The 16,302-nt window shown below is 47.2% G+C and overlaps 1 protein-coding gene across 2 annotated transcripts in view; it reads right to left on the reverse strand.

The window, feature by feature from the left end:
• LOC106610271 (fatty acid synthase) overlaps nucleotides 1-16,302 on the reverse strand; it is a 44,066-nt gene that overhangs the window by 18,407 nt on the left and 9,357 nt on the right. For both annotated transcript variants that reach the window (XM_082978156.1, XM_082978157.1), the window contains exons 2-20: nucleotides 10,903-11,047; nucleotides 9,624-9,776; nucleotides 9,215-9,388; nucleotides 8,143-8,343; nucleotides 7,841-7,963; nucleotides 6,629-6,744; nucleotides 6,342-6,476; nucleotides 5,740-6,226; nucleotides 5,333-5,520; nucleotides 4,925-5,114; nucleotides 4,666-4,760; nucleotides 4,366-4,500; nucleotides 3,992-4,195; nucleotides 1,813-1,928; nucleotides 1,342-1,517; nucleotides 1,044-1,235; nucleotides 754-834; nucleotides 379-564; nucleotides 22-201 (exon numbers count right to left, since the gene is read on the reverse strand). In XM_082978156.1, coding sequence (XP_082834282.1) covers nucleotides 22-201; nucleotides 379-564; nucleotides 754-834; nucleotides 1,044-1,235; nucleotides 1,342-1,517; nucleotides 1,813-1,928; nucleotides 3,992-4,195; nucleotides 4,366-4,500; nucleotides 4,666-4,760; nucleotides 4,925-5,114; nucleotides 5,333-5,520; nucleotides 5,740-6,226; nucleotides 6,342-6,476; nucleotides 6,629-6,744; nucleotides 7,841-7,963; nucleotides 8,143-8,343; nucleotides 9,215-9,388; nucleotides 9,624-9,776; nucleotides 10,903-11,029 — 3,259 coding nt within the window. In that variant the 5' untranslated portion in view covers nucleotides 11,030-11,047. The remainder of the gene's footprint in view (nucleotides 1-21; nucleotides 202-378; nucleotides 565-753; nucleotides 835-1,043; nucleotides 1,236-1,341; nucleotides 1,518-1,812; nucleotides 1,929-3,991; nucleotides 4,196-4,365; nucleotides 4,501-4,665; nucleotides 4,761-4,924; nucleotides 5,115-5,332; nucleotides 5,521-5,739; nucleotides 6,227-6,341; nucleotides 6,477-6,628; nucleotides 6,745-7,840; nucleotides 7,964-8,142; nucleotides 8,344-9,214; nucleotides 9,389-9,623; nucleotides 9,777-10,902; nucleotides 11,048-16,302) is intronic.

Consider the following 16,302-nt stretch of genomic DNA (forward strand, 5'->3'; position numbering starts at 1 on the left):
CGAGTGTGTGTTTTTACACACCTTTCTTCCCCTCTGCATAGTCAGTGACCCTCTCCTGGTGGATGTTGGGGTCCACACACACAGAGCGGATCCGCGTGGGAAGGCGAAGGCTGCGTCCTGATAGGCCAACCACGATCATCTGCAGCATGGTGTCCAGGAAGGTCACCCAGTTATCGGTCCACTGTAGCTTCCCACTGTCACCTACATCCAATCACAGACAGGGAGAGGGCAAGATCAGAGGGAATCAACCAATGACTGAGGAAAACAACTTCTAGTACTTACTACAACAAATGACCCATCTTAGTAGCCACCCAGTAGTAAGTAAGCCTTCATAAAGAGGTTCACAAAGTCTAAACTTTTCCTCTGACAGACACACACCTGCATTGTTGGACTCCAGGATGCCCTGGAAGGTCTTGCCGTAGTCGTAACCGCGGAGACGGAGCTCCTTGTAGATGTCATGGGCTGTCAGGCGCAGTTTGGGGTCACCGTCATCCCCGGCGACAGGTTTACTGATCTGAGAGTGAAATGAGTCCAGAGCAGAGTCCTCCAGAATGCTCACCTTGCCTGCACAGACAGCGAGGGGCATAAGGTGAGAGACCGTGTGGAGGACCATGGAGAAGGTGTGTATGTAGAGTTCATAGTGACTCTGTGTATACACTGGTTATTACCATGTAACAGAGCATGTAGAAACCCTCCTGATTTACATATCAAACATTTATCTTGGATGCTTATAGGAGAGTAGAGTATACACACCACTGACAGCCAGGTTGCCGTTCTCAGAGACCTCAAACCGACTGGTGGCAGGCATGAGACGCACCTCCAACTGGACTGAACCTGACAGAGAGAAGACGGAGTAAGAGAGATGAGAAGGGAGAGAGAGGAAGCAAGAGAGCGAGGGGGCGTGGGGGAGAGAGAGCGAGAGCGGGTGAGCACACATTGAAGGTTAGAAATGAACCACAGCAAAAGATTGACAACCCAAACAGACAACCCGTGATCGAACTCCTCCCCTGCCTTCATCCATCCTTTCTCCATCCCTCTCTCACCAGTCTTGGGTAAGATGGTGGCCCTGTGGATGGTGACGTCCTCGAAGGTGACAGGGGTGGTTTCCATGACAACTCCCAGGCTCCTCACCAGGGTCCTCCATGCTAGCACCAGGTAACCCGTGGCCGGGTACAAGACACGCCCATCAATGCAGTGGCCAATCATATAGTAGTCTGGAGACTCTGGGTTCATGTCTAGGGGGAGAGGAGATCAACTCTGTTATTGTCTGATGGTGTGTGTGTGTGTGTGTGTGTACGTACAAGTTGGTATGTGTGTATTCTGTGTATGCATGTCTCTCACCAATGTTATAGATGGTAGCTGAGGTGGACCCTCCAGAACCAGCAGGGAAGTCCTCAGCCTTGGGTACGTCCCAGGTCTGGGCGTGGTCCCACTGCACCAGGGGGGAGATCAGAGGGGTGCCCGCTGGCACCGGGTACTCCACGGGCGGGTACAGCTGCTTACTGTCCACGTTGATCCTGGACACAAAGGAGAGATGCTTGGTATTGAGACATCAGACCCAAGTATAGCTTTCTAGAACTCAAAACTAAACATTTTACATGCATGTTTTGGCTTGTCTATGGGCCATCAGAGATTATAAGAGACAAATGATGTCAAAGCAAGGTCAGAAGGCCATCTTGCAGTATTGGGAAATAGGTGGTGTCTTTATTAAAACAACAACACCAGATAAATCTGAATTAGGTTGAGAATAGAATAGCATCAGTTGCATAATGATGACATCAGAGGCATGGCATGTCAGCAGCAGGTACGGACCCGTTCATGTAGACCTTGCCGATGTGAGAGAGGAAGAACTCCAGGTTGTTGGCATGGCCTCTCCTCATCAGGGGCAGGATGGAACATGTGGGTTTCAGGCTGCGCTTCAGGATCGCCTGCAGGGGGAGACAGAGCACAGTTTCACACAGAGTAATGACCACAACAGCTAAAGTTGAAGTCGGAAGTTAACACACACACCTTAGCAAAATACATTTAAAACTCAGTTTTTCACAATTCCTGAAATTTAATCCTAGTAAAAATTCCCTGTCTTAGGTCAGTTAGGATCACCACTTTATTTTAAGAATGTGAAATGTCAGGATAATAGAGAGAATTATTTATTTCAGCTTTTATTTATTTCGTCACATTCCCAGTGGGTCAGAAGTTTACATACACTCAATTAGTATTTGGTAGCATTGCCTTTAAATTGTTTTACCTGGGTCAAACGTTCGGGTAGCCTTACACAAGCTTCCCACAATAAGTTGGGTGAATTTTGGCCCATTCCTCCTGACAGAGCTGGTGTAACTGAGTCAGGTTTGCAGGCCTCCTTGCTCACACATGCTTTTTCAGTTCTGCCCACAAATTTTCTATAGGATTGAAGTCAGGGCTTTGTGATGGCCACTCCAATACCTTGACTTTGTTGTCCTCAAACCATTTTGCCACAACTTTGGAAGTATGCTTGGGGTCATTATCCATTTGGAAGACCCATTTGCGACCAAGCTTTAACTTCCTGACTGATGTCTTGAGATTTTGCTTCAATATATCCACATCATTTTCCTGCCTCATGATTCCATCTATTTTGTGAAGCGCACCAGTACCTCCTGCAGCAAAGCACCCCCACAACATGATGCTGCCACCCCCATGTTTCACGGTTGGGATGGTGTTCTTCGGCTCCTCAAGCATCCCCCTTTTTTCCTCCAAACATAACGATGGTCATTATGGCCAAACAGTTCTATCTTTGTTTCATCAAACCAGAGAACATTTCTCCAAAAAGTACAATCTTTGTCCCAATGTGCAGTTGCCAACCGTAGTCTGGCTTTTTTATAGCGGTTTTGGAGCAGTGGCTTCTTCCTTGCTGAGCGGCCTTTCAGGTTACGTCGGTATAGGACTAGTTTTACTGTGGATATAGATACTTTTGTACCTGTTTCCTCCAGCATCTTCACAAGGTCCTTTGCTGTTGTTCTGTGATTGATTTGCACTTTTCGCACCAAAGTACGTCCATCTCTAGGAGACAGAATGCGTCTCCTTCCTGAGTGGTATGATGGCTGCGTGGTCCCATGGTGTTCATACTTGCATACTATTGTTTGTACAGATAAACGTGGTACCTTCAGGCATTTGGAAATTGCTCCCATGGATGAACCAGACTTGTGGAGGTCTACAAATTGTTTTCTGAGGTCTTGGCTGATTTATTTTGATTATCCCATGAAGTCAAGCAAAGAGGCACTGAGTTTGAAGGTAGGCCTTGAAATACATCCACAAGTACACCTCCAATTGACTCAAATGATGACAATTAGCCTATCAGAAACTTCTAAAGCCATGACATCATTTTCTGGAATTTTCTAAGCTGTTTAAAGGCAGAGTCAACTTACTGTATTTAAACTTCTGACCCACTGGAATTGTGATACAGTGAATTATAAGTGAAATAATAACAATTGTTGGAAAAATGATTTGTGTCATGCACAAAGTAGATGTCCCAAACTATAGTTTGTTAACAAGAAATGTGTGAAGTGGTTGAAAAATGAGTTTTAATGACTCCAACCTAAGTGTATGTAAACTTCCGACTTCAACTGTATGTGCATACATTTTTGTCAGGTGTGTGTGTGTGTGTGTGTGTGTGTGTGTGTGTGTGTGTGTGTGTGTGTGTGTGTTTCTGAGAGGAGAAAACGGTCACATTGGCAGCAGTAGTGAATGAATGGAGCCATCTCCTCCTGTGTGTCTATATAGTGTGTAGTCTAACCTGCAGCAGAGCATGTGGTGCTGTCTATATAGTGTGTAGTCTAACCTGCAGCAGAGCGTGTGGTGCCGTCTATATAGTGTGTAGTCTAACCTGCAGCAGAGCGTGTGGTGCCGTCTATATAGTGTGTAGTCTAACCTGCAGCAGAGCGTGTGGTGCCGTCTATATAGTGTGTAGTCTAACCTGCAGCAGAGCGTGTGGTGCCGTCTATATAGTGTGTAGTCTAACCTGCAGCAGAGCATGTGGTGCTATCTCCACGACAACAGCGTTATCAGGCACCAGGCTCAGGCCCTCCTGGAAGAGGACAGGGCTGACCAGGTTATTACAATGGTACTCTGCTGAGGAGTACAGAGCCAGCGGGCTGTCCCAGTCCTTCTGGGGGATAGATGTGCTGATCCACCTGGCAGACCTCTGCTTCGGCTCCTTGATCACCTACAAAGGGGGAGGAGAGAGAGAGAGCGAAAATGGAGTTCATTTGGCAGATGACTTGAAATTAGATGATTTTCTAGTGTATAGGAATTTTTCAGTTCCTGAAGGTAGTTTAAATTCTCCTCCTGAAATGACAGTTAAAACCCCAAACCGTTTGACACACATCGTCTTACCCTCTTGAGAGCAGCCAGCAGGGCCGGAGCGATGGAGGCCATGTAGTAAGAATGGAAGGCTACACCAGCACTACGAACCTCCTTGGCAAACACACCACTCTCCTTCAGCTCTGATACAAACCTACTCACTGCCTCCTGCATACAGAAAACAGGTACACAGTGCCAGTTTCAGGCAGATGGTTTTCACAGACAAAAATGTAGGTTACAGACAGAATTGGTCTCAACAGTATAGGATCTTTGACATAATGTATAACGCTAATGACAGATACAACTGCAGGGATTTGGACCAAAATGTGTTACCGCAGGGCCAGAGATGGTGACGGTGTCTTCAGCGTTGTGACAGGCTGGAACCACACCCTGGGGACATTGTGCCTTACATTCTGCCCAGGTCAGACCTGAAAAAGAGAGAGCGAGTTAGGGGCAACCCAACTGAACTCAATTCACAACACATATGCACGAGCACTCACACACACACACACACACACACACACACACACACACACACACACACACACACACACACACACACACACACACACACACACACACAGGTCCTTACCGACTGCAGCCATGCCACCAGGGGGCAGGTTAGCCTCATTAATGGACCTCCCTCTCCAGTATGCTGCCAGGATAGCCTCACTGTGACTGAGGGATCCATCTGCATAGCCACAGGCCAGCTCTCCCACACTGTGGCCCACAATGCCGTCTGGCTGCAGACCCAGCTTCTGGAGCAGGTCAATCTGGGCGATCTGAGAGGTGGGACAGACAGACAGGGGTTATCTATAGGAACCCAGTACAACACCTTGATATGTCAGAGGTATTGTGTGGTCTTTGGAGGACAATACAGTCCTATGTCCATAGCCTTTTGGTTTCAGTGCCATTTCCCCCCTCCTCTTAGTTAAAATGGTGCCTCTCCCTCTGTAAAAATGGTGATCTGCTCTTAGTTAAGACGGCTGCACCAGCGTACCTGTATGGCAGCGAGACCTACGAAGGCTTGGACAGTGTCATCGAAGGTGCTCTCATCAGCCTCCATGAGCAGACTGGACACGCACATCCCCGTGTCCTTCAATGCTATGTCCGAACGCAAGATGGACTCCCGGAAGTCTGGCAGCTGCATCAGACTGCGGCCCATCCCACCCCACTGGGTGCCCATACCTGAGATATACACAACACACACAGCTCCCTCTTAAACCTCTTTGCTTTCATCACTCGAGGTAGAAGTTGCCCTTAACCACAGATCCAGGAACACATTACCCTGCCCCCAACACTAACATCAAACAGTAGGCTGGGGATTGAAGAAATGCTACATCTGACCCTGTAGCAGTGGTTAGAGGTAACTTCTCATTTCCTCTCCTACCGAGTCCTCTCTCTTACCTGAGCAGACGTACCACAGTGGTCTGGGCGTGGCCTCAGTCTTCTGCACCTCTGTGACATCATCCTTGGAGCCAATCAGAGCGTAGCCCCTGTAGGGCATCCCCGCTGTGGGCACCCCAGACACCTCGTTCAGCAGACACAGGAAGTTGTCATTGCCCGAGTGTTCCTTCCCCTTGCTGAGGAGGGTGGAGACAGCCTCCTCTGTGCGCCCGCAGGCCTGGAGGAGCCTGGGTACTGGAAAGGACTCAGAGGGGATCTTGGGGGGCGGTTTGACTTTTTTGGGGGTGTCAAAACCAGGGGGGCGGAGGATCACATGAACGTTGGAGCCTCCAAATCCGAAGGAGTTGATCCCAACGATGCCGCCGCGGACTGGTATGGGCTCGTTGACGACGCGGAGGCGGCCGTCACTAAGGGCAGGGATGTCGGTGTTGGGGCTGTTGTAGTGGATGTTGGGAGCCCACACACCTCGCTCCAGAGACAACACGACCTGGAGGGAGAGAGCGAGACAAGTCTTAGTGCTGGGCTTGGCCAAAAGCCTGCACATATTGTGATTTTGTACACAACAACAGGTGTTCTGGAGGTCAACACAGAGCAGTTCTCACCTTGGCCAGAGCAGACAGGCCAGAGGCGGGCTCTGGGTGGCCCATATTGGACTTGGTGGACCCAATGAGCAGTGGGTCACGCTTTGATTGACAGAACACACTGACAATCCCATTCACTTCCTGTGGGTCGCCGACCTGGAAGGAGAATGGACTGAGGTCACCAGGGGAACCAGATGTATCAGGGGGGAGGAATGGGACAGAACACCGTCCACAGAACATTCTGGGAAATTATGTTATTGGTGTGGTGGTGACATGATCCAACAACAATGAATCAAGTGTGTGTTCACCTTGGTCCCGGTGCCGTGGGCCTCGATGTACTCCACCTGGTCAGGTGTGATGTTGACTTCCTGGTAGAGAGAACGTACCAGCCGCTGCTGCATCTCACCTGAAGGGAACGTCACACCTGGGACAAACACGTCAATCAATGAATTGGTCTTTTCTGTAGCCATTCATAGAGAATTGTTATGTAATGTTGTATAACAAATGTCACCCACATGGCTAACAGCGGTGTAGGGACAGGTTGCCCCTGATCTCGGGTCAGTTTTGCATTTTCCTCACTAATGGTAAAGGCTTGAGGGAGGGGGAGCTGATCCTAGATCTGTACCTGGGGGAAACATCACCCCGGAGGAGCTAAGAACTGAGGCACTTCATGGGGCCGGTCTGGCCTTCAAAATACGGCAGGCCGGTATGTTGTGACTGGATCACCAGTCTGGGAGTGTGTTTACTGTTGTGTGTGACAGGCAGACAGACTTGGCAGAGCAGAGGAAAGGGGGCATGGGGGTGAAGTGTGGTATGGAACATCTTAAAAAAACTGACCAGCCACTAGTGGTATCCAGAAGCTATCAGGTGTGTGTTCCTGTGTCACATGCCAGAGAATGTGTCCCCCTCTTCAGCCAGCAGCACTAAGGCCAGCAACGCTAAGTGTGTGAGGAATGACTGGGAATCTCTTTTACACTCCCCACATCAGTCCATCTGTACTTCAAAGAGTTGGACCTGGCACTTCCTGGGTGCTAACTAGATTACACCACAGATAACAGGGGAGTTACACTGTTTTCCTGATGCCCCAGTGTGTGGGTCAGTGAGGCCTCACAACCCACTGGACAATAGACCAAAAGGGATTATGGGAAATGCAACAGAGGCCAAGGGAATTGTGTTTCTCCACAAAAATAATGTTTCTACTGGGTTACTGCTTGGCATTTACAGTACAGGGCACATACGTAAGGCAGGCCACACGTTGGTGAGAAAATTGTTGTGAAAAATATATATGTAACCTACCAGAGAGTGAGGCAGAAACATGACAATATTGCTTACAATATTAAAACCCTTTTAGATCTGGGAGAAGTTTTAAGAGAGGTGCTAGAGGTGCATATAAGACAGAAACCATGCTAGGTTTGAGAGTTCTTCCTCTCAGTGCCTTGGGGATAGTGGCTAGGCCCAGGGTTTCATTCCAGACTGGGTAGGTACCCTCAGTGGTGTGTTATAATGAGGCGTTCTCTCACCCTGCTCCTTGTATCCGTCAGTGTTGTTACCAGCGTTGAGTACCGTGGCGTATACCCTCTTAGCCATGGAGCGTCTGGTCAAAAGCACCGCCACCGCAGCCTCTGAACGACAGTACCCGTTTCCTGGGGGAACACATAGAGGAGCGCACCAGGAAGTAATGTTAGTGTGCTTTCAGGGCCAAACCAGGAAATAGTGCTGCTGTATGTGGGTGTGCTTTCAGCATGAGAAGCATTTTATCTCCAACATTTAATGCTGCACATTACTCCATTCTGAACACAACCCAGGTCTCTCCCCCTCTTACCTGAGGAGTCGAAGGACTTGCAGGTTCCGTCCGGACTGAGCATGCCCAGCTTCATGAACTGCACCGAGGTGTTTGGCTTGAGCAGCAGGTTGACACCTCCCACCAGGGCGGAGTCACAGTGTCCGTGGCGAATGGCGTTGAAGGCGTTCTCCAAAGCCAATAGGCTGGAGGAGCAGGCAGTGTCGATTGCTGTGCTAGGGCCTGGAGGGACAGAGAGATGGTGAGAGAGAGGAGGGACAGAGAGATGGTGAGAGAGAGGAGGGACAGAGAGATGGTGAGAGAGAGGAGGGACAGAGAGATGGTGAGAGAGAGGAGGGACAGAGAGATGGTGAGAGAGAGGAGGGACAGAGAGATGGTGAGAGAGAGGAGGGACAGAGAGATGGTGAGAGAGAGGAGGGACAGAGAGATGGTGAGAGAGAGGAGGGACAGAGAGATGGTAAGAGAGAGGAGGGACAGAGAGATGGTGAGAGAGAGAGAGAGGAAGGACAGAGAGATGGTGAGAGAGAGAGATGAGGGACAGAGAGATGGTGAGAGAGGAGGGACAGAGAGACAGAGAGATGTGAGAGAGGATAGATGGTGAGAGAGGAGAGATGGTGAGAGAGAGGAGGGACAGAGAGATTGTAAGAGAGGAGGGAGAGAGGAGGGACAGAGAGATGAGGGACAGAGAGATGGTAAGAGAGGAGAGAGATGAGGAGAGAGAGAGATGAGGAGAGGAGAGAGAGAGAGATGAGGGGGAGAGCAGAGAGAGACGAGGGACAGAGAGAGACGAGGGACAGAGAGAGAGAGATGAGGGACAGAGAGAGAGAGATGAGGGACAGAGAGAGAGAGATGAGGGACAGAGAGAGAGAGATGAGGGACAGAGAGAGAGAGATGAGGGACAGGGAGAGAGATGAGGGACAGAGAGAGATGAGGGACAGAGAGAGATGAGGGACAGAGAGAGATGAGGGACAGAGAGAGATGAGGGACAGAGAGAGATGAGACAAACACAGGAGAACATTCAGATTATCTTTGATGACAGCTGATACCATAAGAGCTTAAAGAGAAGCCACTGCCGTGCTAGATGAGGTCATACCGTTGAAGTCAAAGAAGTAGGAGAGACGGTTGGCAAACATGGCACGCTGGCAGCCCGTCATGCTGTATCCTAGCAACTCCTCGGGGTCTCTGCTGAAGGCCTCGCCCGCCTCCGAGCCGCTCACCCCGATGTAAACACCTGTCCTGCTGCCACGCAGCTCTGTGGGGTTCAGACCTGTACACACACACATTAAACAAACTAATCTCACACGCAGGTCTATGAACGTTTAAACATTCACCTTTTGACATGTGGATAATGTAATCTATGGACGACAGGAAGAGCAGCTGTTGTGATAGCTGTTACTAACAGGGATCCAAATAAACAAATACAATTTATTTGGAAAACTTTGTAAAGAGACACAGTAAAATGTATATCTATACACATCTACTCATCCCTCTCCACTCCTCACCTCCGTCTACAATGGCTTCGTAAGCAATCTCCAGCATGAGGCGAAGCTGAGGGTCCATGGTGTGGGCCTGTTTGGGATGGACCCCGAAGAACGCAGCATCGAACCGGCTGATATCCTTTAGCTTGCCGTTCCTCTTGGGAAGACCGTACAGACCTAGGAATGAATGGGAATGGCACGTGGAGCATTGAGGGATAAATAACCGGATCACTGGGTGTCCCAGTCAGCATGTTCTACCTGTAGTCACTGACTGGATCATCTGAACAGATTCATGGGACATGAATGTAATAGCGAATGAATGAATGAATGAATGAATGTCATAGTTTCACACACATCTAAAGCAGGACCGTTCATTCTTCTCAGTATTTCTATGCGGACAGCATACAAGGCCCTTTCCTCCCTTCTTTCCCTCCTCTCCTGTGGTGTGCGGTCTTAGGGCTGAGGTGCCATCAGCCCAAGGCCTTTTTGCACATGAATGCGAGCTTTAGCTGGTTGCCAGGCACTACTGATGAGAGGTGCTATTCACAGAGAGGAAAGAGAGGAGGAGAGAGACAGCGATCAAGCAAGCGATGGAGTGTGGAGAGAGAGAGAGAGAGAGAGAGCTACGGAGGTGAGACGGGGCTAAGAAGAAAAAGATGGGGAGAAAGGCAGAACAAGAGAGAGGAAATAAAGAGGGAGTGAATTAGGCAGAGAAATAGAGAGAAAGAGAATCTAAGCAGCAGTGCCAACAGCCCAGCACCCCAGCCAGGTGGTGAAAAACAACTCCTTCAGAGACTACAGAGTAACTCTCTCATAGTGTCACACATCAAAGGCTCATCTTACAGCTAATGGCCACCAGCGCTAGCCAGGGTTGATTTGTGTTCATGTGGGTTACTTCATGTGGGTAGTGGGTGCTGGGCACTGACTGAATGGGCCAGTGAAGACTGTGCAGGAAGCATTCAGCATTCTACTCATTGAGCTGCCGACATTGATGGTGATGCAAAGTACAACTAACCAGGTCTGTGATCAGAATGTTCTTCTAGGGAAGGGAAGTATTTCCTGTCACGTGGTTGATGCAACATTCATGACTAGGCAGTAGACCCACATCCTGATACAACAAGCTACTCATCAGTTTACGGAGTAGAACACCGGGATGCAAGGTAGCTTGTGTGTCAGTCTGAGGTTTTCAAAGCTTGTTGGGAGTCGTTTCAGAGTTCAAAGGCTTTTCAAATAAACAACAGAAACAAGTCTGATGTTTGTCGGTCATAATAGTCCGGGTCATGGAAAGGTCACAGGGGCTCACCTGGCTTCCACCGTCGGTCATCCTCTGTTACCATGTCAACCCCATTGAAGAGGTTCTCCCAGAATTCTTCCAGGTTGTCCGACTCAGGAAGCCGGCCCGATATCCCTGCTACAACAATCTCCTCCATCCTGGGAAGGAAGGGTTACTGTGGGCGAGAAAGAGAGCGCGAGTTAGAAGTAAGGTCGACAAGGTACCAGTATCACAATAATCAGAAGCAGGGATTGACATTAAGAGTTGCCTTATTGCCTGGGGCAAGTGAACAGAGCTGTCGAACAAGTTGATCCTACCTCCAGTAACCTAAAACTGATCTTTCGGGTTCCTCCCGTTTAAAGTGAAGACAGGCAAGTTGAGCCTGCTCTGAGAATGTATTTTACTGATGACAACCAAAATAGAAATAATTCCAATAGTGATCTTTCTGATTCCTTGTCTAAGTGAAACGCAGGCAATACATGCCACTTCTGCAGGTAAATATCTAATTAACACTAAGGCAACCAAAAACAAAAAAATGCTCCTGACTTGTCCAATGGGTAAGTGCTTTTCAGACTTTCAGACTCCCGAGTGGCGCTACAGTCTAAGGCACTGCATCTCAGTCCTAGAGGCGTCACTACAGACCCTGGTTCGATTAGAGTCCCATAGGGCGGCGCACAATTGGCCCAGCGTCGTCCGGGTTAGGGTTTGGCCGTCATCGTAAATAAGAATATGTTCTTAACCGACTTGCGTAGTTAAATAACAACATGTAAATCACAGCTTAGAAACATGAAGCGGATGACTTAAGAACATGTATTTAATTAAGCTATAGCACATGATACCCTATTTGACAAAAGGACCAAAGAGTTGTCTGCTTCTTTCCTTTTTTTTGCCATGGAAAAAAATCAGGTAAACTAGTATCGTCACAATCCTAGTTAGAGGATCCTTTCATTTAACCTGTATTTATCCACATTACTGTAGTTTCATTGACACACAATCTATTACACAAGAACTGGTGCAAGATGGCAGCAGCGCCACAAATAATCAGAAAACTACAGCATGAGATCTCTGAGTAGGGAAGAGGAGACCGAGAGAATTTAAAGAAATGAAGAAAGAGAGAGGGAGACATAAAAGTCTAGACAAAAAACGACCCTATGTGAGCGTTCCCATTCCCCACAGAAACATTTCAGTGCTTGCAGACAGACAGTAGCTGGCGGCTATAAACTCCCTCACCCCCTGCAAGGCATCTTATTAGACTGACAATAGATTCTCTGTAACTGCTTGACCAGGCAGCACGGAGGGTCTGCATTACCTTGTGGGAACGAGCCATGAAAGCCTCTATAGCACAAGGTCATGTTCAGCCCAGCATTATAAACCAGCTAGTTCACCGCAGGCGACAGCACCGGGCTGGGCTGGGAAACACTCACTGAGACAGAGGGGTCGATGTCTGCATCTGTTTAAGAAGAGAAGTAGAGATGGTAGGCTACTCTGTGTGAGCAGTTGAGGGCAAGTGAACAGTAGAGTGAACTCATCATCCACCTCAGAAACTTTGTTCCTGGTTTCCATGCAGGCCAGCCAACCAATGAGACGGCAGGGGGGGCCAACCAGTGAATCCTAGTTGACTGAGACAGTGAAGCGCTCTGCTCCTAGCTGTAGTCCAACACACAGAAGACTACTGTTGGCCCTCTCACACAGGGCAGGGGCACCAACCGTAGCCACCCATACAGCTAGTAGAACTCAGCCCCTACAGTACCCCTGAACTCTTTTAGAAGAGTGTTACAGCAGTGCTCTTTAATCCTAGAGAGCTACGGTAAAGAAAGTGCAGGCTTTTGTTCCAGCCCACCCAGCTCATTCAACTTATCAAGGTTTTCATGTAGGCTACAGGTGAGTTACTGGGCTAGAACAAAAGCCTGCACTGTGCACACCCTGTGGGTCACCAGCACCAGAATTGAAAAACACTGCTTTACGCAGTTAACCTAGTTAGCCCGTCGGGCAGTGAGAGTTATCCTGGTTAACCAATCAAGAGTGGCGATGATGTACGGTACAGAGACACTGAGGCAAGGACAGCACGCTCGGTTTCTCTTTATTAATAACACCAGATGATAGGCTGCTGTGAATGCAGCATTCTGATAACAACAATGCTCCTTATAGAACACATCACTGCACTTCCCAGTCGCAAGACCCACTGGTTGATGCTTATTTCTAAAACTCTTAGGCCTCACTCCCCCCTATCTGAGATATCTACTGCAGCCCTCATCCTCCACAGACAACACCCGTTCTGCCAGTAACATTCTGTTAAAGGTCCCCAAAGCACACACATCCCTGGGTCGCTCCTCTTTTCAGTTCGCTGCAGCTAGCGACTGGAACGAGCTGCAACAAACACTCAAACTGGACAGTTTTATATCCATCTCTTCATTCAAAGACTCAATCATGGACACTAACTGACAGTTGTGGCTGCTTCACGTGATGTATTGTTGTCTCTACCTTCTTGCCATTTGTGCTGTTGTCTGTGCCCAATAATGTTTGTTCCATGTTTTGTGCTGCTACCATGTTGTGTTGCTACCATGTTGTTGTCGTCATGTTGCTGCCATGCTATGTTGTCTTCTTAGGTCTCTATGTAGTGTTGTCTCTCTTGTCATGATGTGTGTTTTGTCCAATATTTATATTTTATTTATTTTGTTATTTTTAATCCCAGCCCCCGTCCCCGCAGGAGGCCTTCTGGTAAGGCCATCTGGTAGGCCGTCATTGTAAATAAAAATGTGTTCTTAACTGACCTGCCTAGTTAAATAAAAGTTGAATAAAAAAAAAAATGGCTGCTGAGAATGCAGTATCTTATCATAACACCAGATGATTGGCTGCTATGTGTGTGTGTAACATCTGAATAGCAAGAGCCCTGTGAGTTCGCCTGCCAGTGTGTGTGTGTCAGTCCACTGATGCATATCTACCTTCCCCTGATAACTCTACAAAATCAAATGGAAGAGTCCCCTTTCACGTAACGGTCGATTCCACGCCAGCGGGAACGTAAAATATTTTTGGTATCGCAGATTGTTCCGGCAATTCTCATATAGGAACTTCATTTGGGAGGAAGAATGTTTAACATGCTTTCTACATTTGCATCACAAACCATTTGACAAAATCCATGACGAAAGTGGTCATTTTAGACCTATACATGTGTCCTGTAAGACCCTATGAACCGTACATGGCACAGACACCATCTTGATGTCATTATACTCCTTATAGTGGGCTCTAACATATGGAGTAAGTCTTGATTCTGAAATATAAATTGATGTGAAATTGTTCAACATTAAGAGATATTAACAGAGGTGTCACGCTCATAGGGGGCACAAGCCCCTCAGATTTGCCCTGTTTTTTAAAAGAATTACTAAACTTCATTTTGTAAGCCCACGTTTGATCATAATCATTTATAAAATGATCTGTCAGCGGTATTTTGCAGAGGGGGCACAATGACTGGACCAGGCAAAGAGTCCCCCCCAGTAAGTGAGTTCTTCTCTCTATCTAGTGGTTCCTTCCAAGGTGCTCCATGGACCAAAGGTATGCTTGGCAGGACACTAGATACTCTAGTGCGTGCAGACAGTATCATCAGTGGGGGGGAGGAGAGAAAGAGAGCGAGAGAGTGTAAAGTGACACACACACACAGAGTTTGATTTGATTTTAGCTGCTGGTGATGGACAGGACTCGTATGTAAATTAATTTGATCTATGTAACCTATTGATTCCTTTTTGATAAATAAATGTTTGTCTGTAATACTAGCCACCATTGCAATTTTATGAAGTTGGCTTTGGCTAGCCAGCTAGAAAGTTATGAGGTTGGGAGACGGGAACCTAACTACCAAGCTATTTCAGGCTGTCAATCAAGTTAGAGTAGCTTGTCTAACTATCTTAGCTGGCATACCTGCTGGCAAGGTTGCTAGACTTCAGAATAGCAAGAAATGACTAAATGTACTGAATAAGACTCACATCCTTTCCAGCTTTTACACAGATGTTAGCAGAGATGCAGATTTAGTTTGTTTAATAAAAGAACCACCAGTCAGAGGACAGACAGCTCAAAAGGTGCTTAAGACACACAGAAATATACTTGGTTTATGTTATCTGGCACCTTATGATAACATCATGATATTTGTGTGTATTAATTATGATGCTGTGATATGTGCCTGTCGAGATGTGTGTTATGATCCCATGTACTGGGTTGGAATTTGGATGTAATATCCTAGGCATGTTGCTGCAGTATATTGAAATGCGTGATTTACAACAGTCAGAATGACACCCTCATTAAAATGACAATTGAACAGTTAAAGAGGTATTTACATAGAATTAGGCATGTTTATGGCTCTAGATTGTAGAAAAAAAGCTGTTTACGGTGTTAAAAAAATGCTAAATTCTCCAACTTCTGGAGGGTGCCCCCCCATCCTCACATACTTCTTTCCCCACTCTAAAATAATGGGATATTAATATCTAAAAAAATACAGTTTTTGATTTTGTTCCTTTTAAAGACATTGTTTGGCACAATATACTCTACAAGTAGGCACTCTGCTAATTCTGAAGGTATGATACATTTTATGAGCACCACCAACACATTGAATGGAAAATTGATTCCAAGTGAACTTCCTCTGCTGGTGATTTGCTGAATGTACAATCCTAAAGGAGGACTGTGATTGGTTAATGACCTATAAATGTACATTTCTATATATAAAATGGGTCATATCATTAAAAGTACCACAGAGCCACTCTGGAAATTTGACGTGTTTAGAGAGTAGATTGTTAAACATTGTCTAAAAACAAGCTAAATCTAAAAAGGATACTTTTGAGACATTAATAATAGTAAATAAATGTGACTTTATTTAAGAATCTACAGATACTGCATATTTGAGAGCACAGTAGGGAGTATAATGACAATAACGATGATAATGACCCCTCCTGTCTCAGCCTCCAGTATTTATGCTGCAGTAGTTTGTGTCAGGGGGCTTGGGTCAGTCTGTTATATCTGGAGTATTTCTCCTGTCTTATCCGGTGTCCTGTGTGAATTTAAGTATACTCTCTAATTCTCTCTTTCGGAGGAGCTGAGCCCTAGGACCATGCCTCAGGACTACCTGGCATGATGACTCCTTGTTGTCCCCAGTCCACCTGGCCGTGCTGCTGCTCCAGTTTCAACTGTTCTGCCTGCGGCTATGGAACCCTGACCTGTTCACTGTGATTACTATCATTTGACCATGCTGGTCATTTATGAACATTTGAACATCTTGGCCATGTTCTGTTATAATCTCCACCTGGCACAGCCAGAAGAGGACTGGCCACCCCTCATAGCCTGGTTCCTCTCTAGGTTTCGGCCGAGGTTGTGGCCTTTCTAGGGAGTTTTTCCTAGCCACCGTGCTTCTACACCTGCATTGCTTGCTGTTTTTTATTTTTATTTATACAT

This window comes from Salmo salar, chromosome 01 (assembly GCF_965601325.2).
Source record: "Salmo salar chromosome 01, fSalSal1, whole genome shotgun sequence".
NCBI lineage: Eukaryota > Metazoa > Chordata > Actinopteri > Salmoniformes > Salmonidae > Salmo > Salmo salar.